The sequence below is a fragment of the Lissotriton vulgaris genome, chromosome 10 (genome assembly GCF_964263255.1).
Source record: "Lissotriton vulgaris chromosome 10, aLisVul1.2, whole genome shotgun sequence".
In the NCBI taxonomy this organism is placed as follows: Eukaryota; Metazoa; Chordata; class Amphibia; order Caudata; family Salamandridae; genus Lissotriton; species Lissotriton vulgaris.
Genome location: NC_141698.1, coordinates 544,377,214 through 544,400,920, shown reverse-complemented (window position 1 = coordinate 544,400,920; position 23,707 = coordinate 544,377,214). Strand labels below are relative to the sequence as shown.

The window sequence follows — 23,707 nt, the reverse complement described above, 5'->3', positions numbered from 1 at the left end:
TCATGCTGCTGAGGCGGATAGTAATGCTAACTTACTGATAGTTGCCCGTGTATGCCGTACAATTACAAAATTGTGAAACTGATGTTGCAGGTGGGTGGTATACAGAAAACAAATTATCATCAGATGGGATCTATCTCTTCTCCATGAGCATCCTACAATGACGTCATGGAACTATAGAAATATTAAGATATGCAGCTGTCTGCCATGCATTATAGTCCCATTCAAAGCTACTCAACTGTTTACTTGCTATTATTAAATACATTCCTGATTTAGGATCGTGTTAGGGAAGCCTGTGACCTGGTGCATGACCCTGCCTTCTTTTAGTTTGGGTGTCAGCAATTTTCCAGGTGCAAATACACACATGCGTTATAGACAGTTTTGCGTTAAAGCGCATAGAGGTGTGTACCTGCCCACCATATGCGATATTTCTTAATGAACCTCTACCCTAATTAGTAGGCGGACCGGAACATCCATGTGGAAGTTAATAAGCCTTTGAACAAAAAGATCCTCTCTGCTTTATGTTATTCCTGACAGAAGAGTAGCCTGACTCTGGTGCCCTCCTTAGCTTCGTGTCAAGACTTCGAGCTGGGGCATTTGTATGCTTAGCCCAAACACAGTAAAGAATGCATGCCATCCATACATACAATTTCAAGTCTCTACTCAAGTCCCGCGCTCCCCTTCCCTGTTCCCCCACCCTAACACCAGTGTTCGGTGTGGCAGGGAAGTGTGACATGAAACAGGTGCCCATACCCAGTCTATCTCCGTCCCCTCACCCGCTGCCTCCCCGCCCCCACCCTCCAGCCATGACATTCATATCCGCGGTAAGTGGCGTCACGCTTGGTTCTCTGCAACTGGCATGTGTGTGTTTTAATTCCTGGTGGTGGACATACAGAAAGTGAAACTCACGAGCAATCAACGGGGCTCGGGGTGCACAACGTAGGCAGAGCACAGCTTTTTAAAGATGTTTGTTAAGGTGTACGGACATTTTCACAGCTTCAAGTTTACAGACTTTTTTGTTTTACCGATTTGCACACCTTGTTATTTAAAGCTACCAAAATGATGGAACAGAACATATAATTTGCAAAAACTGGTTATTTTCCTGCATGCTCCACTTTGTGGTTCTAGAAAACGATGGACTTGTAGAGAATTGTCCAGACAGTTTCCTCTGTGCATAGAAAAGATTTTCAAAAGGTACATTGCGGGAAATATTCGTCATTCATTTTTGTGCAGTGAAAATGGTCTCATGCCACAGAAGCAACCCAAACATCGTAGCCATCGACGCTTAGAAGCGAACAAACATACAGTGTGCTTAAAAAAGCTTCCCAGACACTGCAGTGAATGTCTGTTTCTACTGTGCCCTCGGGTACAGAGGCCATTCGTTTGGAACGCATGTGAAGAGAAGGCAGGGAGAGAGTGGGACCCTTCAGGTGGTTCACAAAACATGAAGATGGGGCTGTAGCAGCTCCCTGTGGAGAGTTGTCAGACAAGAATTTTTGAATGGACAGGTGGTGATCGTTGTGACAAATAAACAGAAGTGAATATGAGAGGTAGTTTACCACGTAGAGGCCAAGGACAACTCCATACTAGGTTCCAGTCCCTCTGGGCACCAAATATGCAGCTTGTTCCCAGTACGCCACTAGAGTCAGCCTCATGTTTCTGCTCAAAAATGTACTTGTGTGAGGGGAAAGCATCACGTCACGTCACCCTTAAGGAAACACATCCAATCACAGTTTGGCTTGATAATCAAGCTACACCGTGATTGGTTATGATATTTAATTACCCGCCACCACACAGTGTCTCCAAGCGCGGTACCACAGGGACAGGCTAATCGAACAACAGCGAATCGTAAATTTGCTCTCATGCAGTTTCAAGTAGAACAATCATTGAAAATGCTATAAGTCTCGCCTTTTATTAAGTTAAAGCCATTTGCTTTGCTAATGGTTTTGTATAGCATAGCAAAGGGCTTTAATTTAATGAAAGGCGAGACCTATTGCATTTTTAATGCTTGTTTACAGATGTGGAGAAAAGGTCCCAAGTTGCTAAGGATGTTGGCTCTTAGCAGTCCTTAGGCATCCGTTTCACGGCCAGAGCCAGCATGAAAGGTGTAACTAGAATGACAGCGGTGCTGCCGCAATCTTTGCAACGTTCCTCCTGGAGGCTCTCGCAGTATAAGGTCCCACATGCGTTCTAGAAATGAACACACAAAACCGCTGATCCGTAGTTCCTGCTGGTGTTCAGTCTGAGCCATCCACAGACGGTCATTTGCATAGCCGAGGTCACATGAAAGTTGCAAGTATGAAGGCGGCACAAAAGGGCCCCAGATTGCCGTGGATGTGGAAGGTTTAGGAACAAGAGTTTGATACTGTTGACGGGTTGATGAATATGTCGGGCTGATTTAGGTTGCAGGTTCTGCAGAGAAGGAAGTATTTGTGGGTCCCGATTTCGCCACAACTGAACACCTGTAACCGTGTTGATCTTTAGTGTGGTATCCTCGGGGTTCAGCCTGACAACAGATCCGAACTCCCAAGCAGACCTACTCTCTTCGAAGAATACATTTTCTTAGCTGTAGCAAAAAGACTGCAGATGCAAAGTATATGCGAGATTGTTTCCTGGTTTAAGCCGGAGAAGCAGCACATTGTACCTTGAGTTGCAGGCCGGGAGATGAGTTCGCAAATTCCACTCCCCCAGCCCGAGTGCCACAAGCCTGGCTTTTAGCCAAAGCGGAGAAGTTTATGTGATGTACTTCTGTTTGTTCCAGGGGTATAACAATGAGTTACTGCTCATGCGTGCAAGCGTGTGCTCGGAGCAGCCATGTCTTCTATTCTGCTCAGTGTTTTTGCAGAAGTTGCTGTAGCTTTGGAAATGCCTTCTGTGGCAGATGTTTCTCCCATGCCTCCTTGAGTGAAAGTTCTTTTATTTTTACTTGGAAATGGCGATTAAATGAGGATCCGATGTTCTCTAAATCATGCCAGTAAGATGGTGTAGTGATAATCAGGAGCTACTCCAGAGCTTTGTATGTATCAAGCAACTCTTTGAGAATAATATTGGCAAGCTAGTTCTCGGGCATAATGCATGCGCTGCAGAGATTTGTGTTTAAACAGCTGGTCACAGATTTTAATCAACTTTAAATATCTTAAATGATTAATGTGCCTGTAGCAAAACAAGGTGTCTAACTTACTGGTCACATGTGTGAAGCTTAGTAAAATTACACTGTGGGATCCAGGATTTGTTTGTGGCCTCCTTGTGTAAGCTGCAATCCACAGGTTTCTATACTAGTGCTACTGGACACCTCCCTGTGTCCCTAATAGGCAGAAATTCATGTTACAATCCCTCGTATAGATTACCCAGACACCTCACCCTTTTGCTAATATTTTGAGTTGGCAACTGTGATTCAGGTAATGTTTGAACACCGTATTCCTAATTGACATTTTTTTTCCAGCTAGACATGCTTAAAGAAAATCATTTTGCTCTTTTCATATATAGCCTCACATTAAGGATTGACCTCCCTACTGAGAGCATTTCTTTCTCTTGAATACCTCGGTTGTTGGACGTTACCTCTATTGTTATAGCTAACTGGCCCTCTGCCTCAATTTCTCCTAAAGCGTAGTATGATCTCTGTGACTTCGAAGACTTTTAAGTAATCAGTCAATCCTCTACATGGTGGCAAGGACTGTTCTATGTCAGACTATTTAACTTTCCATCTTCTTGCTTTACAAATTACGCCTTTGGTTCAAATATTTTCAGCCCTTATGAAGTGCCTATAGTCCGTGATAATGGGTCGAAACATTGTTGACATTGCAGCATGGACTTTTTGCGATATATGCACCACAGCCGTTAATACACAATTTCTTTATAAATTAAGTTTAGTTTCTCTGTCTGTTGCTCACTTCCTTATTGTTTTACCCACTTCTATAGGTTATGCTTGTCTTTACACAGTGTGGTCACTGGAGCACTGAGTACTTTGAATTATAAAGTAAATATGTCTCTTTGAGGCTGACACTTTGTCCCTTATTTCTTTACAAATAATTTGATAATTGATTTAATTCATATCCAAAAAATTAACGATTACCATTGCAAGTAAGGGATTATAGTTGTTCTACATTGATTGATTATATGATTTACTTTTTCCACTTGCATCCATTGTTTTGTATACTAATGTTCCAAGTAAAGCACCTAGTAGATCTTTGGAGCTAGGTTCTCACCACATAAACCCAGAAAATAATTTACTGAATTAGTATTGTGGGCAACTTTGGATCTCGAGATGAAGCGAATGGAATTCTCGTAACAAGAGATGAAAAGTGCAGTGCCGCTCATTTGTGAACACTCCTTACATTTATTCCCCGGTCTTGTGCCTTTTTTTGGCGAGGCGCAAGTTAGGGCAGCTGGTTGTTGATAATTTACGATCCCTGTACTTTCTTTAATGTGTTACCTTTGTGAGGTTGCTTTAGCTTGTGTGGCTGGGGTTGGGTTAATTTGGTTATTCTGTAGCATAAGAGTAGTTTTTTAGGTCTCGCCTGTTGTCGATGCGCATGCGCATCGAGCAAAGCGAGACTATTGCGAGTTATCCACTCTTTATCCACACTGCAAGGAATCGTGGCGATTCCTTGCAGTGCACGATAAATTTAAGGTCAATGCGCATGCGCATTGAGCTTATGCGCATGCGCATTGACCTTAAAAGTCACGGGCGCGTGCACGTCCGTCTTTGTTTACCCCTCCGCCCCCTCCCGCCGTGTCGCATTTCTCCTCCCCCTCCCCTCTCTTCCTTTCGTCTTCCTGCCGTGTCGCACCTCTCCCCTCTCCGCCCCCTCCCCTCCCCTGCCCGCCCCCTCCCGCCGTGTCGCATTTCTCCTCCCCCTCCCCTCTCTTCCTTGCGTCTTCCGGGCCGTGTCGCACCTCGCCTGCACGTTTTCGGCAAGGAACTTTGTCAGCGCTTGTCTCTTTTTGCCCACTGAAATAACCGTGTTTTATGTTCATCAGGCTACGTATGTGAGCGGAAAGAGCTGCTGGCAAATGGCTGCTGCAACATCAATGTGCCAAGTTCGCAGTTGCACAGCTGCAAGAGCTGCCTGCCAAATGGTTGTTGCAGTGTATATGAGTACTGTGTCTCCTGCTGTCTTCAACCCAATAAGGTTTGTGGGCTCCCGGCTTTTGATTGTTTTTCCCCTTTTCAAGGAGTTAGCTTGAATTAACTTGTGAGCACCTCTGCTCTTTGCCAGCAGGTTAGGTTGGAACAACATCTGAACCGGACATTTGTCATTCAGGTAGGTTAGGACTGGTTATGGCAGACTCTTCAGTAGGTTAAGTTAAAAATGTGTGTTCTTCCGACCAGCCTCAAGAGAAAGTGAGTCTACCATAGTTCTCTTTTGTCATCTAAGGGATTACTTTAGAAACGTGTCTTGCTTTCTTTGTAACCGGCTAACTAGACCTGTGACTCTTTTATATATAAGATCTCACTGCACATAAGGAGAAAATCTCTTTTCTTTAAAATAAGGTTGGTGCAAACCCTTCTGCTGGCAATTATTAGTGTTCAGTTCTCTTCTCTTAATTGTTTTGTTTAAACAAAGTCTGATACAACACAGAGTAACTATTTCTCAATACCGACTAACGAATACTGAAAATTAATTTACGCCCGGGGAAAGTGGTGGCAGACCTCTCCGACTTACGTTTTCTCGATCTCCAGCTCCACTCAAGCTTCTGCTGCTACCTGTACTTCCCAGTAGGCCATGTCGCACCTCTCCCCTCTCCGCCCCCTCCCCTGCCCGCCCCCTCCCGCCCGTGTTTGTTTACCCTTGCCTACTCTCTCTCTCCACTCCCCGCCCCCGTTCCGCCCCCTCCCCTTCCCGCCGTGTCGCATTTCTCCTCCCCCCTCCCCTCTCTTCCCTCCGTCTTCCTGCCATGTCGCACCTCTCCCCTCTCCGCCCCCTCCCCTGCCCGCCCCCTCCCGCCGTGTCGCATTTTTGTAGAAAGGCGCAGAGGAACCAAGCCAAAGCGCTGTTGGAAATGCAGCAAGCTTATCCGTGACCTCCTTTGGGTAGCCTCGGGCTTCGTTTACTCTACCTGTCTGGGCTGTTGTAGGCAATCCCACTGTCCTCGCTGTGGGCCGCCCCTGAAAGTTGCGCTCGTCAGTCTCTCCGAATCTCTGGGTACTGGTAGAATGTCTGCAGCATGCTTTTGGGCAGTCTCGCTGCACTTCCGGTGGGCACTTTTGTCTGGTCTGTTCTGTTGGAGCCTCACACCCTCCATGGCAGTGATGCTGGCAGTCTTATTGCCCTGAAAACGGAGGTCTCCTATGTGTTCCTGCCGCAGTCTCTCTGTCTAGTCTATGAACAGTGGCTACGAGGTGCTCTGTTGCAATCTCACTATCACCCCTCTGCCGAGCTGTCTACACACTGCCCCCAGTCTTTTAAATGGAAGGTGTTTTAAAGCCGCTCTTCATCCTTCCTTACTTGCGTCCTCTTCTTTCGTTTCTCCCCTCAGGCCCTACAATAAACGCTCCTCTCGCCCGTCTGCTCCTTTCCAGGCGCCCCCAAACCCTGACGGAAACCCCTCACAATCCTCTCTGAACCCCCCTTTATTGTGCTACTGCCTCCTTCACTCCTCCACATCACCCCATGCCCCCCCCCCCGACTCCCCTGCCCCCCATCTTCAGGTTTATTTCAATAATCCTTATTCTCCTTTCGTCTCCCCCTCGCCCCCTCATACCCCACACTGTCCGGTCAGCCGGCTGCCCTTCGTTCTCTCCCTCTCCCTTCTTCACGGCCCTCCCCAGAGTCCTCGCGCACCTGTGTTCACTCACACCTCCATTCTGTTCCCACGCACCTCTTTCCTTCAGCTATTTCTTTCCCTCGCTCTGGATTACTCACTCTCCCCATCACACCCCCAGACACCCTTTCGTTCACCTCATCTGCTTAAAGCCAAAAACTAGGACATTTCACGGAAATAGAAAAAGGACTACACCATAGTGGTCTCTCTCCTGTCACTAATGGCTGTGTTCGCATCTTGCTGTCACCGTGTCAAGTTGGTTTAATCATTTGGATGCTCCGTCCCGTCTTCGCGCCCCTCCCCCAGCACCCCGAGAGCCACTGAGCCGAGATGAAACACAATAATGGAGTCTCTCAGCTGAATGTTGTTGGATGTGGTGTAGTTAACAGCACCCAGCCGAAGCTAACTGGTTGGGTGACGTAGCTCCTGCCCCCCGTGCCCCCTCCCCACACACACACACAGAGCGAGGCTCTCCTTACAAGCCGCCCCTGCTACTAAGAGAGGGGCCTAGACCATGAGATTGTGAACTTGATTTAGTTAGTGTTCCAGGACCCTGCCTCTTTCTTTCGGGCGCCTGGAGGGATACACAATTGTGCAACCGGTAGACAGGGGGCCTCTGTCACAGCGACCTGGCCAGGGCTGGAGTGTTCGCACTAAGCACCCCATTTGTTCCGGGGTATAAGCCTGTTTTTTTAAGCATTACTCTCACTCTCTCACTCACTCTCACTCACCCTCACTCTCACTCACCCTCACTCTCACTCACCCTCACTCACCCTCACTCACCCTCACTCACCCTCACTCACCCTCACTCACCCTCACTCACCCTCACTCACCCTCACCCTCACCCTCACCCTCACTCTCACTCACCCTCACTCTCACTCACCCTCACTCTCACTCTCACTCACCCTCACTCACCCTCACTCACCCTCACTCACCCTCACTCTCACTCACCCTCACTCTCACTCTCACTCTCACTCACCCTCAACCCCTCACCCTCACTCACCCCCACTCACCCTCAACCCCTCACCCTCAACCCCTCACCCTCCCTCACCCTCAACCCCTCACCCTCCCTCACCCTCAACCCCTCACCCTCACTCACCCTCAACCCCTCACCCTCACTCACCCTCAACCCCTCACCCTCAACCCCTCACTCACCCTCACTCTCACTCATCCTCACTCACCCTCAACCCCTCACCCTCACTCACCCTCAACCCCTCACCTTCACTCACCCTCAACCCCTCACCTTCACTCACCCTCAACCCCTCACCCTCACTCACCCTCAACCCCTCACCCTCAATCACCCTCAACCCCTCACCCACCTTCACTCACCCTCACCCTAAACCCCTCACCCTCAACCCCTCACACTCACCCACACTCACCCACACTCACCCTCACTCACCCTCACCCCACCCCCACTCACCCTCACTCACCCTCAACCCCTCACCCTCACTCACCCTCAACCCCTCACCCTCACTCACCCTCAACCCCTCACCCTCACTCACCCTCAACCCCTCACCCTCACTCACCCTCAACCCCTCACCCTCACTCACCCTCAACCCCTCACCCTCACTCACCCTCAACCCCTCACCCTCCCTCACCCTCAATCCCTCACCCACACTCACCCACACTCACCCCCACTCACACTCACCCACCCTCACTCACCCTCACCCACCCTCACTCACCCTCACTCACCCTCACTCACACTCACCCATCTCACTCACCCTCACACCCACCCTCACCCTCACTCACCCTCACACTCACCCTCACTCACCCTCAACCTCATGCTAAAGATTTACAAAAAAACCCATTAACAATTCTAAAAGCACTAACTCTAATGCTGCGAGACCTATTGCATTTCTAATGCTTGTCTAGGTTGAAATGGTGACTGAGGAAATTTATAAGTATACTAGCAGCCCGCCCCAGCGTTGCCTGGGGCAGAAAGGGGCTGGGTGCAGCATTTGAGGCTTGCGTGCACTTCTGCCCCCGGCCCCCTCCCGCCCCATCCCAGCCCCCTCCCGGCCCCCTCCCGCCTGTGTCCCGGAGAGCCTGATCCTTACCTCAGCCGCCGCTCCCGCTCCAGGCGCCCCGCCCGCACAGGCCGCCACTCCATGCGCCCTGCCCGCACAGGCCGCCACTTCGCCCAGCAGCAAGCAGGGCCGCGGCAGTCCTCCCAGCAGGTCACGATCTTCGGTTGCTGAGTGTTGCCAGGGAGCGCAAACGCAAATTATGTCATCACGCAGACGTCGTGGCCGGCGCTACTTGCAAGGGACTACTTTATTTTTATTTCGAAATTTTTTAAACAACGTATATTTTTTATTTTTAATAGCCTATGTCCTTCTGCTTGCCCTGCGGTTTTCAAAGATGTCTTGGGTGTTTTGATTGGTGGTGTACTTTTCGAGTTTACCTGGCTCAAAGGTTTGTGTTCTCTCTTTATAATAGTAGTATAGATGAGGTGTCTTCCAATGTGTATCTCCTTTGATTTGATGTCCCTCCACATTCTTCAAACTTTTAGCTCTAAATGTAAAACTAGATGTTCAAGAATGGTGCATATAAATAAATAAATCCAGTATTTGTAAAGCGCACAGCTACCCGTAGGCATCCCGGCGCTGGGGGCCTGCGGGAAGATTAAGCGAGCTATTGCCCAGAGTCACATGGTGCTGGGCTGGGCTGCGTGTTTTTTCCAAACATTTAGCGCTTGTACTGGGAAGGAGGATTTGACCACTGTTTGGGATAGTAGAAAATGTGGAAGTAGGTCCATTGTTATACCACAACACTCCATCTCAGAGGTACTAGAAAGATGTGAACCCATTTCTCAAACGCAGATGCTGGACCTACTATCCAAAGTAAAATCAATCCATGTACCCCACATGTCATTACACTACTTCCCCCTCTCTTTGCTCCAACTATTAAAAAAAAATAGTCCTGCTCCTCACAAATGAGCGCGTTGCACATGCACCAGTATTACCACTTCAGTAAGTAGTGAAGACCTATGATCTAATATTAAACATCATCCTAAGTAAATGTGTAGAGCTCACAATGTTGTAGCATCTTTTAAAAAAAAAAAAAAAATTTCTTTTTATTAAACAAAACCAGCTTCAGGCATATGCCTTATACAGTATATATTAAAAGCATTTATCAGACATGACCACTATCAGGTCATTGTAGCCCAGCTTCTGAAATAAAAATTATGTGTGGAGCCCCCAGCAAAGCCCATTGGAGTACGTGCCTGAGCACCCCATAATAACCACATGGTGTTCCACACAAGTCTCATCACATGCCTCTATATTCTGTCCAGGGCTCCCATATTTTCCCCCATTTTCGTGGGCAGCCCCAGTTTTGACATACCACCTGCTCTGCCCTGCTGCACCAATCCATATCACTGAGCCAGGCAGCCACTGTCGGAGGTTCGTGTGCTCCCCAAGCTCGTGCTGTGTTTCTCTTAACCCCCACACACCCCCTGCCAGAGCAAGCCACACTTTGGCCACGTGAATTCCCCCTTAACACCAAGAATGTGCTATCTGGGCTCAAGCGGAACTCGTACACTCGTTACAGCTTCCATTCCCGGGTAACACCCTTCCAAAATTTCTGAATCATGGGACAGGACCACAAATTATGGAAAAACAAACCTTACTCATCGCATCCCCTGAGACATCTGTGGAGCCCCCTCCCTTATTATACACCTGCGCCATTCTCGAGGCATATGACCTGTGGAGGATACGGAGTTGGACCAGTCGAAGTCGCACTAGGCCAGCTATTTCCCTAGGGCATTGGAGGGCCTCTGCCAGGCCCATATCTGTTTCCCAGGCCTCCCGCAAGGGGCCCAAACAATCTGGAGTGTTGTTCACCAGTTTTTTGTACGTTATTGACACCGCCTATTGAATCATGGGGTCCAAGAGCAACCTGTCCTCCAATGGGTTGTATTCTGGGAGTACCGTCCCTTCTTTCGCGTGGCTGTTGTAGCATCTTTTGTCCCACCAGTTGTTTCTCTTCATCCTCAGATGGCAGACCTACCAAGTGCCCTGACAAGCCTTGCATTTGCAGATCAGAAATTGGATTCTAAATATAAATGAATGTGAACCAAATAACTTGCTACTGTCTGAAGCTGTACTTTCTGTCTGCATTGATTTCCTTAGCGCAGTGGACAGAAGAAACATCTGCGACATGTTGTTTTAAGTAATATTATCTTTTCTTCTCCCGCCAGGCTTGAAGACCTACTTGATATCTGGTCGGCGGACAAAAGAATGCAGTTGCAGCTGCTCTCAGACTATGCTTCCCATACTTGACTCTGGAGACAACTCAAGCTCATCGCCTGCTCCAAAGGAGCAAGGGGTATCGCTGCCTGAAAATACTGCTGACTCTGCAGAAACAACAAATCACCAGGAGAAGCCCAAGGTGAGTTGTGCAGAAACAATCTACACTGAGATCGGGTGGAGCAGTGTTCATTGGGCTACGTTTTTTCGGTAGTAATGTCTGCTGGTGGATTCCCATCAGGAAGACTATATCACAAAACTGGTATTTATATCTTGCATATTGTCATTGGTATCGCCTTGCACTTAGGCTGGCTGTCTGGAATGTATGCTTCGATGTAGCTCTGAAATGTTGTGCAGACAGTTTTCTGTGCATCTGCTATGATTTAATGATTTGTGTAATGACCACAACGTCCTTCAAGGTATCTGTAGTTGTTGTAACCCACTGAACCAATTCATAGATAGTTAAATGTCCTATCTGCTTAGTACATACATATATACATCAATTTAATGGGGACGTTTTTGTGTGCACTTGTTTTAAGAAAAACGTATTTATGTGCACTTATAGGTATATGAACCATACCTAATCTAACAATTACACCCGAACAGGTTGCATTATTTACAGTGTTCTATGTGATCACAAGGTGCGGGTAAGTGACAACAACAAACCTAAGGAAAGAGCCCTTATTGTGATCAGTGAGAACGGCGATAGACCAAAGAGTGGGCAGCAAATTGATGCAGTTATGAAATATTTGAAACTGATAGACTATCAATGAATGACTAAAAAAATTCACAAAACTCCTCACTTGTCATCATAATTTCAAAAACAGTATTTTCACTTATTTGCTGGCCATCCTATTGTCTATTGCGATCCTACTGATCACAATAAGGGGCCGTTTCCTCTGGTTTGTTGTTCTCACTAACCTCTACTGTGTGATCACCCGTCGCTGTTATATACTTCCTCCTTCACAAGTCGATGAGTAGTTTCTCTGATCCTTGTAGTGATTTAATTATTTGTCAGTGGGTAGGATAGCTGTTGCAACCCAGGTAGGCCACCATATGCAGTGTTTATCAAACTGAGTTGAGAACTCAGTGGGTGTGATATTCGACCAATGTGTACCGTTACTTTGTTTTGCATAGTTTATTGTGATTCTTTTCAACCATACGTATGCACATCGCTGTTTTGCTTACTTTCAAGTTGACAATTGTCCAGGACTTTAAAGTGGGTCTAACTGCAGCAGTGTGTGTAATGTACCCGGTGCTCTTAGTAATAATGTCGACCATCCCGACTCAGCATGAACGAAGTTGGCACTATGATGGTTCCGTTTTTTCTTTTGAACAGTGTAAGTATTATGTTGTGTTCTGTTAGAAAGTTACATGTTGCCATTTACTTTGCTTTAGTAATGTCTTGGTCTAACAAATGTGTTGTGTTCGGAGCTGTGAATGCTGAGGTGAAGGTTTAGTGCTGTATCTTGTTTAGTTCAGATTATTATGCTCTAGGTTTTGAAGTTATTTTAAGTATTGTTGGATGACAACATGTTACCATATATATAGCCCATGTTGGTTTTTGGAGTATGTGGTGTTAGGATGTTTAATTATGATAGGGTTAGTGTGTTCAACCTAAAGAGTCTTGTGTTTCGGTTGCATTTATTGCTGGAGGGCTTCAACATCTTGCCATCTGGCACTGTGCCTCATTTCTTCTGATTGTGTTGTAGGCGTTTAGGTGTTCTGTTTGTGTGTGGCATTGTGTAAACCATATTGGCATCGTTTTGGCTTGGTTAGAGTTAGTGTATATGCCCATGATGCTTGGCTATAGGTTCGATGGTGTGTCATTTCATCATGGTGTATTGTTGGTGTTGGGACACTCTTGTTTGTTGTTTTGTTGGAGAGACAACTGTTGCAGCCTTTATGGCTTGTAGCTATAAGCCTCACATATAAAGTGTGTTCTGTTTTTTTTTGCCAGTGTTGAGTGCTGAGGATTAGGACTGGGGACTTCAGTTGCATTAAAGTTTAGTCAGTTTTATCCTTCTTTGGCCCTGATACAAGAAAGAAAGAATGGATGGTAGATCAATGAGCACTTTCGGTTCCAGCTGCTGTAACGAATTACCAAACAAGATAACTGGTATATCCAACAAGCATTAGCAAGGACACAATGTATTACCTTGTCGAGCTTGCGTGAAAGTTTGATTCTTTTATTTTTATTACAAAATGAGCACCAAAAATATGGTGGAACTATAAAATAAAACATCCCGTCTCTAAAAATGGTGGGCCTACGCTTGCAATACAAATTTAAGTTACAAGAAAAATGAACCATCAAGTATCATTTTAATATAATAGCATGTGTGCTTCCTAGCCTTAATGCACAAACTATTTTTATTGCGCAAAGATAAGGTACTATTGGCTTTTAACTACTGTAACCTGAAAATATAGTTTAAACACACAAGGATGGGGATGACTGAAAAAAGGATAAAGAATTGATTGAAAAATGTACTGGAAAAGTGAAGCACTGAACCACTGTGTTGTGCCACTGAAGTGCACTTCTTTTTAGGTTGATATGTGCATGTAATAAGGTAATGTGCCGTCACGCACAGTGCAAGATAATTATATGGTCTAAAGTGGACTGATACATTGCCCTATGCTGTGGTGAGTGGAATCAAAACATGAATGACAGTTGGGCAGACCAGTGAGTGAGAAGGGCTGATTCAATTAGCCTGTATGTAGGTATCTATGAATACATTAGTATTACTCAAGAGAAAGTCAGGGAGTGACAAGAGACCCTACTGACTGGTGGGTGCTATACACGTATATGGAATTGTGATTCAGCACGCCATCTTAAATAAGGTGGCTTCATTAAGATCTGGTCAAAACTGGGGACACGTGAGAAGGATACCAGTCATTATGGTCTGGCTTTAAAGCACTACTGTCGCCAGACAATTATGTGAGCATCTCTAGAGAGGGACTTTAGCTCCGCTCACAGGTTTGGAGCAGGGAGTACATGTTTTGATCGGGTAGAGGTTGTTTGCTTCCACCAAAAAGAAAAGTGCTTGCCCTCCACGCACCTGTTATCATTTTGTGTATTTATCTAGCTGCCTGAGCTTGAACTTTCAGGGACACACTTGACACCGGAATGCTATAGAAGTATCTTAGATAACTAGACAATTGATGCTGTTTTTCTCTAACAGCAGCACATATGGGAAAAGGGCAGTGCTCAACCTACATGGATGTTTAGGCCTGGCCTGACAGTGCAACTGTCGCCTGACCTTTTACCTCTACCAATATTATTGAACAGTTCTTTGCTTCTGTACAAATATATATTTATTCCCATGCTATTTAATTGTAATGCTTCACATTACCAATCTGCATTCCCTTAGTCAGATCTTTTGGCCTTGCCAATGTTTTTTTTTTTTGCGAAGAAGGGTGCTGGCCTACATTTCAAAACCTTGCAGAATGCTGTCCAGGAAATTCCACAAAGGTGGACTTCAACCAGACAAATCAATCGCAAAGGAATAAGGGAGTGCTGGTATACATGTCCCTCAGCCACATACTGACTCACCTTGGTGAGACCTATGGTCACCGCTTTCTCTGCTGAAGGGAGACAGGAGGTGGCACACGCAGACAGGAGATGTGCACGCTAACGTTGCTTTATCACTGTTGTGCCCCTATCATAACTCAGCATAAGAGGACTATGATCCGAGATTACTTTGGGTAATTTCCTTATGCTGACTTTCCTCAACTCTGACATAGACATTAAAAAATAGCCCAATTTTGTGTACCTTTGATAGGGGCATGAAAAATAAGTAAACCCTGGATTATTAGGCACTTTATTTCCCCATACTTCCCACTAATCCATGTGAACTAATCAGGGAGCTCAAAGCTTTAAAGACCCGGCGTTTTCAACCTGTATATGGAGCTTTGTTGGTAAAATCGGCGGAGATATTTAAATCCCCACACATAACGATGGGAGTAGGCCAATTGGTTAGTTCGCTCTCTAATGTATTAAAAACCTCGGGGTCATCTTGGTTGGAACCATAAATCCCACAAATAGTGACCCCACAGGAAAGTTCTGCCAGCGCCCACCTTCCTAGTGAGTCAGCCTTGTTCCGCGTTATACCTCCTAGTGAATTGTTGCCCAGGATTGCCACACCTCTAATTGTCAAAGTCTGAGAGGAGCAGGCCAGAATCTCGAACCCTTAGATATTCAGCCAGTATCATTTCCCCATGGTAGGTGTGTGTCCTGTAGGCATAAAATATCTAACCGCGTTGACCTTACAAACTGTTCCAATCTTTGCCTTTTTTTCCAATCGTTTAAACCCCCATCGTTAAGGGTACATATATAAAGATTTGCCATTATTAATTGTACCTTTTCTGATTTGATTGCACCTTACCACCACCAAGTATGCACACTTAAAAGATCTAGCATTAGAAAAAATAACCAAAACATAGTACCATATATTTTCCTTTTCTTCTGAATTTCCCCTCCTGCGCTCTCTCTTCCCCCCCACCGCCCCTCTCCCTCCTCCCAACACCCTCTGAGAACGCTCAGACCGTGGTCTGTGCATGTGATGGATAGAGCGGTGGTAGACTGGGTCAAATTATATATTGTGTTATTTTTACCCACCAGAACCCACATATCATTAGATTACATAAAGTGCAATTGTGCAATAGGAATCAATAATCATCGAAAAAAGATTCACCCCACCATATATCCGTCCCCTCCCTCCTTGCACTAACATACTACATCCAGCTTATCTTGAAACTAGACTGAGCCTATGAATACTCCTGAAGGGAAAGAAACAGAAGACAAACTCATAATGTTCCCAGGAAGTCTTTGGCTTTGATTTCCAAAGAGAAATATTATGTCCGACCATCATGTATCACCTTTAACTGTGCTGGATTGATAAGATACACTTGAGCTTTCTTCTCCAGAAAGGGCCTGATTAGTTGCCTTAGCCTCCACCGTCTCTCTACCGTTGCATGGCAGAAGTCGGGGCGAACAAAAAATGAGACCCCCCCCGCTTGACCTCTTGGACTCTAGTCTGGCCTTCTCTGCGATTGCCTGACACAATAGAAAGTTGCCTAGGAAGACAAAAATAGCCTGAGTATTTCCATCACCCCTTTTAGTGTCTCGTATTTTGAACGGGGTGCTGTGTGCTCTTTGAACATCGATTGCCCAGTTCCAATCAGATATCTCAGGAAAGGCAGATTTAAACAACTTGATGATAAAAGTCCTAGCATCTGGCCCTTCTATCCCTTCCTGGATACCCAGGATTCTGAGATTGTTTCTCCTCTGCCTGTTTTCAAAGTTCTCCAGCTTCCACAGGATGTAACTGATTTGGGCACTATGAGCTTCTGCTCGCTGAGAGGCATTGGACGCCTCTGCCTCTGTTGAGACGATCCTTTCTTCCAGATTGGTCACCCTTTCACCAATGTGAGTACAGGCCTTGGAGAGCTTCCTCACCACCGCCTGCATCTTCCTCATTGCTGCCTGTGCCTTCCTACTATCCTGGCACGTCTCCTCCCTATGGGAGAGGATGGCCTGATGTATAACATCTAATGTGGTTGTAGGAGTAGGAGTAGGGGTAGGGGCATCCGATGGAGTTTTACCAGCAAGAGGTGTTGCTGATGAATAATCCCATTTTAAATTCTTTCTATTACAGGTTGATGGTTTTGCCAGGGGGTCTGACTTCTTGGTAGTATTTGGGGGGTTCGTGTCACTCCCTTCTGGGTCTGAATCCAGTTCGCTATTCCCTGGGGATGAACTCAAATCATCGGACCATTCTGCCCCTTCAGAGACTGACAGGAAGCAATCACTGGGATCGTTTTCTTTATCTTTACCCGAATCTAGGTTAGCCCTTGGTAGACAAATTGTGCCCGCATGTTATCATGGCCATTGCCTTAGCCGGCATGTGGGGTGCCCCTAATTCTGTAGTTGCAGCCATGTCCGGAGTCGTTATATCGCTGGTATTCACAGTGCTGCTTTCACCCCTGCTACATTATTTTTTTCCAGAGTGAGTTCTCCTGTGGGGATTCCCCTCATTACACCATTGTCACTTGATACGGGGGGCTCTACGGGTATGTCAGGCTTACTTGATACAGTGCCTGAGCTGACCGAGACCAGTTCCTTTTCCTTTACTGGTTGTGATTCATGATCTACCATGAGGTCAACTTCTAGAGCCTGCTTATTCCCACGGGTCGATGTACTGTCTGAGACTGCTCCCTCGCAACGGGTAGTTTTAGTCTGTCCAGATTGCTCTTTTCCCCGCCTAAGCAAATCCACAACTGTTTGTTCGTTCACCTGATTTTTAACAATGTCCCCCCCCCCCCCTTAACTTTTCTCACCGGGTCCATGATTGATGGCCGACGGGAATCTGCGGGCGTCTCTGCTGATCTCCGTTCTGCTGTGGCTTCTCACTGTAATCTGCGCACTGCAGCAGCCGCCGCCACTTTTGGCCCGGTGCTCGCTGCCTGCTTCGGGCCATTCCCGATTCTGCCAGACAGGTCAAAAGGTAAGAGAGTCGATCACTGACCGCCCGCTCGGCTATCTTCGAACAGACCGCCCAGAGCCTGTACTGCAGTCCTCGCTTCAGCAGCATGCGGGAATTGCACTTTTTTTTTTCTTTTCCCCTTCTTGCTTCTATCCGTTACGTTATCCTTATTCACCGGCAGCGGCACTGAAAAATCCGTCTTATGTCACCGCGGGTCTGGGAAACAGAAGAGACTTGACCCAGTCTCACTAGCGCTGCTTACGACCTTACTGCTCGGTCGCCATCTTGCTGTCTGTCATTTTCCATCTTCTGTGCAACTGTTCCTGGCGCTAAATGCATCCACAATGTCATTGGTAATTCCTGGAAAGGCATGTGACCAGAACACAATAATATATTGTAGACAACCAAGTACAAAATAATGCAACAGCCGTAAAACACTTTTATTGCAGACTGAGTATATACACCGTCTCAACTGCCTCCCCTTATGAACATTACAATTCACCATCCTGTTCCTAAAAAACCTCCCCACAAAAAAACAGCACAACCAACAAAGGAAAGAACTCTAGAAATGCTATGCTTTCTCTCCTAGCCAACCTTGTTTGTTTCCCGTCACAGTTCCGCACTTAATTTTGCTTACCAAAACAATCCGAAACTACAAGCATATACCACGTCTGAAGAAAATCAGTATCTTCCATTCAGCCTCTATGTGACACACGGAAAGACCGTACTGAAACATGCAGATCTGTTTTCTCACACTAGGATCAGGTAAATATGTCCTTGCCAAACCAAACCTCCTGCAGAAAGCCTTTTCTCTTCTCAACACTGCAGGCCAAGTAAAAATGACTCAACCAAACCTGTATAGACCTCACTTCAAGTTTTGTGTATCCCAACATGTCCACAGTCAATTCCTATACAAGCACAATCTTCTTCTTCGCCAAACTTTCCGTCATCGTTTTCAAATACAACTCAAGCCCTAAGAACATTTACATCATAGTTGTGACCACTGTCTTCTCCGTGGCCTAAGGAACCCCAAACTTCCCACAGGAAATCTGAAAACTCTCTAAAGCTTCCGCAATACTACTCAGCCTTCAGACCAGTCAAGAAGAAAGTGTTCAAGTAATGCGTCACAGACCTGTAATAATTGAGGTGTAAAAAAACAAAATATTTGCAAAAAAATGCAACCTTTCTCAAAAAGGGACCAGAAAATTTAACAATTCATGGGTAGGACTTTGTCCATCTAAAGCTTTTCTAGGGACTGCATCTACCAACTGGTATTCTTCAGGGTAAAGCAGTAACAAGAGGAAAAACGATGTATGGCCCATTATGCCATCAGCAGACTCTACCCTGTTTGCATCATTAAAGCCACAGCATCGCTCACTCTAGCATACTTTGCTGTGCTCAATTTCTATGAAATTAAATCATTCATTGACTTATCCACTGGCCATGAACATGCTGAGTGAGACAGAAATTGCCAGGGTGCTTTTTAGGAATCATCGCAATTGGGAAACGATCAGTACCTCCATCAGCCAGTCACCAAATGAGCTCTCGATCCTGGTTTTATCCTACATTCCTCTATTTCCTTTAGCAGTCTTCTACTAACCAAAACAAAAAGCTTGAAACACCAACTGTGCTTCTTCCACCCTCTAGTAATAACTCGACCAATCCTCCACACTAATTGGAATACAATCTCCCCCCCCCCCCCCCCCCTTGGAAACCCCTGTCTCTACCTACTTGTCGTTGCCGGGTGCCACCTTGCATTCAATGGCTTGCACTGCTGACCAGGGCAAAGCATGTAAATGAATGTCTTGCCCCGTAATGTACTCACTCATGCTTGTATTTACAGCATTCTCTATTGCAAATCCTTAGTGTGTGTACCCAATGGACTTCTCTTTGAAGCAGCTTCCCTCTAAACACCACAGTTATCCCAGCCAAGGTGGACCGTACTGGAAAGGGGCAATACAAAACTGGAATTCTACTAGCTGTATTGTATAGGTAGTTGGTGTCCGGCTTATTGTGGCCATTCATTGTAACAGTGAATCAGAATCCAGTTCACCCCTATCCACTTCTGCATCCTAAGCCAGCCTCCTCCTGAACTCATCATACTAAACCTATACTGTGCCACTAAATCGTACCAGTGCCATACCATTACTTGAATATATTTCAACAATGTCACGATTTTCACAGAAAACTTTCACAGTAAACTCTAGCATATATTAAAAATGCAATGTTTTGGTTCCCAATCCGAACCGGCTCTTTAGATCTCATAACCCAGCTCAGCCTCCTAAGACCCCTTCTTCACCTCTAGCTCTGTATGGAGCAGTTAAAAAATCTTCAGTAAACTTCTCTTTCAAATGCCTTAAAATGTCTACAAAAGGCTTTGTAATCCCCATGCATGGCATGTTTTTCACCTTCTCAACAGGCTTCCCACTCTTCTGTTTACTAATCCCGTCTTCCCTTTCCCTGTTCCTACTCCACTGTCTTCTTTTTGAACTCCTCTGAAAGTAACTGTTCCGTGCCAACTCCCTTATAAATCACATACTAACCACCTTTAAAACACTCCTCCCCTTCTAATATTGCCGAGAACCCTCCTCCCCGTTCCAGCAGACTTTCAACACTTCTTCCCATTCCATTACTCGTTCTCAATTTAGGTGCCTTCTTTGCAGCCTTCCTCTCTGCAACCGGTAGATTCCTTTCTGCCTCAGCCATGTCTGCTCCTCTCAAGTAGCACCTTCCTCCAGCTGGGCCCTGCAAAGCACCAGACCCCTTATTCCTACTATCCTTTTGCCCTCATTTTCCCCCATCAAATTCTCATCCCATCAACCTCACCTATCATTCTTTTACTGGATCTAACCACCGTTCTAGGATCTCGTCTTCCTCCACTCATTCTCATTCATTGTCATCCAACAGAATAGCACTCTTCATTCCGTATTACAGCACATCTCATCCCGTCCCCACCACACATACTTTCGCCGTCTCCACACCACAAACAGAAAGATATGACCTATCTTCTCAGGGGAGGTGTGCCCTACGCCAACCTCCAAACCTCTTTAGCATTGTTTGTAGTAGCTGCCACCAAGCAGCCCACCCTAGATCCAGCTGACATCAGACTGGGCTCTTAGAGCACACTGGACTCTCCTGCTTCCTGGCACCGCACGGACATCCACACCAGTCCAATTCACTCCCCATAAGCTAAAGACCGCTCCCATCTGGCCACCAAGAGTAACACTGGACTCCTAGCTGTCTCTGCTCCACTGTCCCAGTCTCCTTCAAACATTACTCGTTGCCCTACCTGCGATGTACTAGTCTCACCCTCCCCTCCTTCAGTAGCTCCTGGAATGCTTGCTTTTTCACCTCTCTATTTTCCCTCTTCCTCCATTTCATCAGTTGCACTTTTCTCCCTTTGAGAAACTTAATAAGAGGGAACAGCCATGGTGTTCTTCCTCATCAAGCCTCCTTTTGTAAACCGGTCACCCTCACCCTCAAACAAACCTCTTAATTTAACTTCCTATAACTTCCTAAATAGGCATGTCAAAAAGGCTCCTGGAGGCCAACGAGGCTCTCCACGTCACTCTCTGACCCGTTTCCAGGCTTTCCCACCCTCACTTCTGACCTCTCCATTCCTCCTGTATGCCTCTGCTGCCTCGCTTTCTGTCAGCCAGCACCATGACGAGGGATAACTGAGGTGGGATCAGGCTGCTCATTAGGCAACACAACAGACACCACCTGGTGTTCAGCCCTGCACACACGACTCACCTGCCGCCTCTCTAACTGCTCTGCACTGTCCTTAAAGACCTCCCTTGATAGCACGCCGCTCAACTGGCGCAAGTGAGTCCTGGCCAAGCAGCAACCACAAATCCCCATCCTTAAGAGTGCCACCTCCTACCTTACCTCTTTGGGGGCAACTTTACTAAGATAAATCTGCCACACCACCACATGACCTCCTCGTGAGCCTATCCATCCTAGATACTCTCACTTGCATGAGGGCCCCCAGGACTTTTAAATCCTCATGGATCACATCACAAACTGCCAGTAGGGACTCCATTAGGGATTCTTGACCTACCCCTACATGATCCACTTATTAAACTACACGACCTAAGCCATTAAACTACACGACCTAAGCCACTAAGTCGAAGTTCAAGAAATTGAACTATTAGTTGAGGCGGATGACTACCCATCTCATGGAATTATCACAACCCTTGTCAGGGTGAAACCCCAAGTCAATAAATTAACTGGAGCCTAACCCCCTGATGGATATGACCCAAAGTAGACAGACTGAACTTAAGGGAATGTGTAAAATAATTATGCAGTACCAGAATAGTAATAAAGTAAAAATGAAAAACAATAAAAATCCTAACCTGAATTAAAAAAAGATTAAAAATGTAATAAACAAATTGACACCAGAATGACAAAAATCCAGGAAGGGGAACTGGAGAAATTAATTTTTTAAGTGTAAGGTAGAAATAGCAGCAAAAAGCACAAAGTGCTAATGATAGTAAATGGTCCTGGTAGACCGGGACCTAGTTGGAATTTGAGGCTGACTGTCATGGAGTGCAGGTCGGATACACCAACCAGGTTCGTCCAGGTCAAAGATTTTACCTTCTGACTTAGTCCTTTAAGACCTAGTCCACCACTGGATTAACCTTCTAGAACCCCTCAGAACCTCAGGGAGGCACATAAAAGATTAATAGGATGTCAGACAGAGGCCAAAAGCCAGGTTCCGCTTCTGCTAGTCAGCTGGGTACTTCCAGAAACATTCCTTGTGTAGATTGTTGTGTTCCTGTAGGTTCAACAGGGTGTCAGCCTTATGAACCTTGGAGTTAACTTCTTTGTACTGAATACGAGCAGGAGCCGGTGTAGACATTCTGAGCTCCTCTCAGGTCGTAGGCAGCAGATCCAGTCCTCTTCTGTTCTTCTGCATTTTCTGAAAATGTTCTGTAGTGGGTGCCTGGAGGTGCCACATTTATGACTGACACTAGCTAATGGGTGGGAATGGCTCCCGGGCAGGCCTTAACCAAAGGGGGAAAAGTTCCCAGGGCCAGTGCTACCCGCTATGGGCATCTTCAAAATGGCAAAAATCATCAACCACAATTAACCAGGGCTTGGGGGGATATTTGTGGGTGTGTGAAGTGTACTACGGTAATCCTAATTTCCTCCTACATCTAACATTAAAATCCAGTTTGAGTCAGCCACTGTACCCACAATACACCCTAAGACAGAACTGTGGTAGGACAAAATCAGTCCGTCAGCAACCACATCATGGATTAACAATAATTGTCTTGGTACACTGCTGTCTTCCCTTTTAAGTGTGGCCCAAGGGTTATATGTAAACCCAACAGACCCGTCAAGTGATATGACACTGACACTTGAGTAGGATTTGACAGCAGTGTCAAAAGGAATGCCCACAGACTCCACCCTGCGGAGTTCAGAGGATTCACCTTTACCCCTTCCGCTCAGCTAGTTATTTGCTCACACTTATTCAAGGCTAATTACGGACTCGGAGAAACAGAGAACCAATGCAAATTAGCCTCCAGGAACGTCGAGCAGGGGAAAGGTAACTTTCTAAGAGGTAATTTTCTTTGAAATTTATTAAAAAACCAACCTCACCATTGAATTGGATTTTAAATAGCTATTAAAATAGTTGCCTAATTATTTTACTTGCTGGTTCCATTCGCAAGATACATTATTAGTATTTTAATCTGTACTCTGGTTTTCTACATAGGACAGCTAGTCCTGTCAGTGTGAAAATAGCTTTTGGGTGCTAGTCTCTGTAAGGTCATGTAAGCATTACATTTTAACATGTTCTGATTTTAAATGCCATGCAACCTGCCTTGCGGGCTATAAGGCTAATATAGGGTGACATTATTTAAAAGGAAGGTTTTACCTGTTAAAAAGGTTCATTACAGTTTTTACAATGGTAGGGCTTGATGCCATGGTTACACTTGCCACTGTAGTGGATAGCGCAATAGTTGGTGCTGTCCACCAGGGGTATTCCAAGCCCTGGAAATACTTTGTACCATGTACGAGGGACTTTTTAGCAAGTTTTATATTCCCAATTGGGAATATGGCAATTTAACAATGTGTAAAGGGGAGCACTGGCACATTAGCACCGGTTAGTAGGGGTAAAATGCCCAGAGCTCTAAAGCCAGCAAAAATGTACTGTCCCGCAATAAGCGAAAAATATGAAATGACCATGAAGAAAAGGTGGATTTCACT

At 45.9% G+C, this 23,707-nt stretch overlaps 1 protein-coding gene across 1 annotated transcript in view; it reads left to right on the top strand.

Moving 5' to 3' along the window:
- ADCY9 (adenylate cyclase 9) overlaps window positions 1-23,707 on the top strand; it is a 458,142-nt gene that overhangs the window by 245,104 nt on the left and 189,331 nt on the right. Inside the window, exon 3 of the mRNA XM_086941385.1 lies at window positions 10,964-11,154. Coding sequence (XP_086797511.1) covers window positions 10,964-11,154 — 191 coding nt within the window. The remainder of the gene's footprint in view (window positions 1-10,963; window positions 11,155-23,707) is intronic.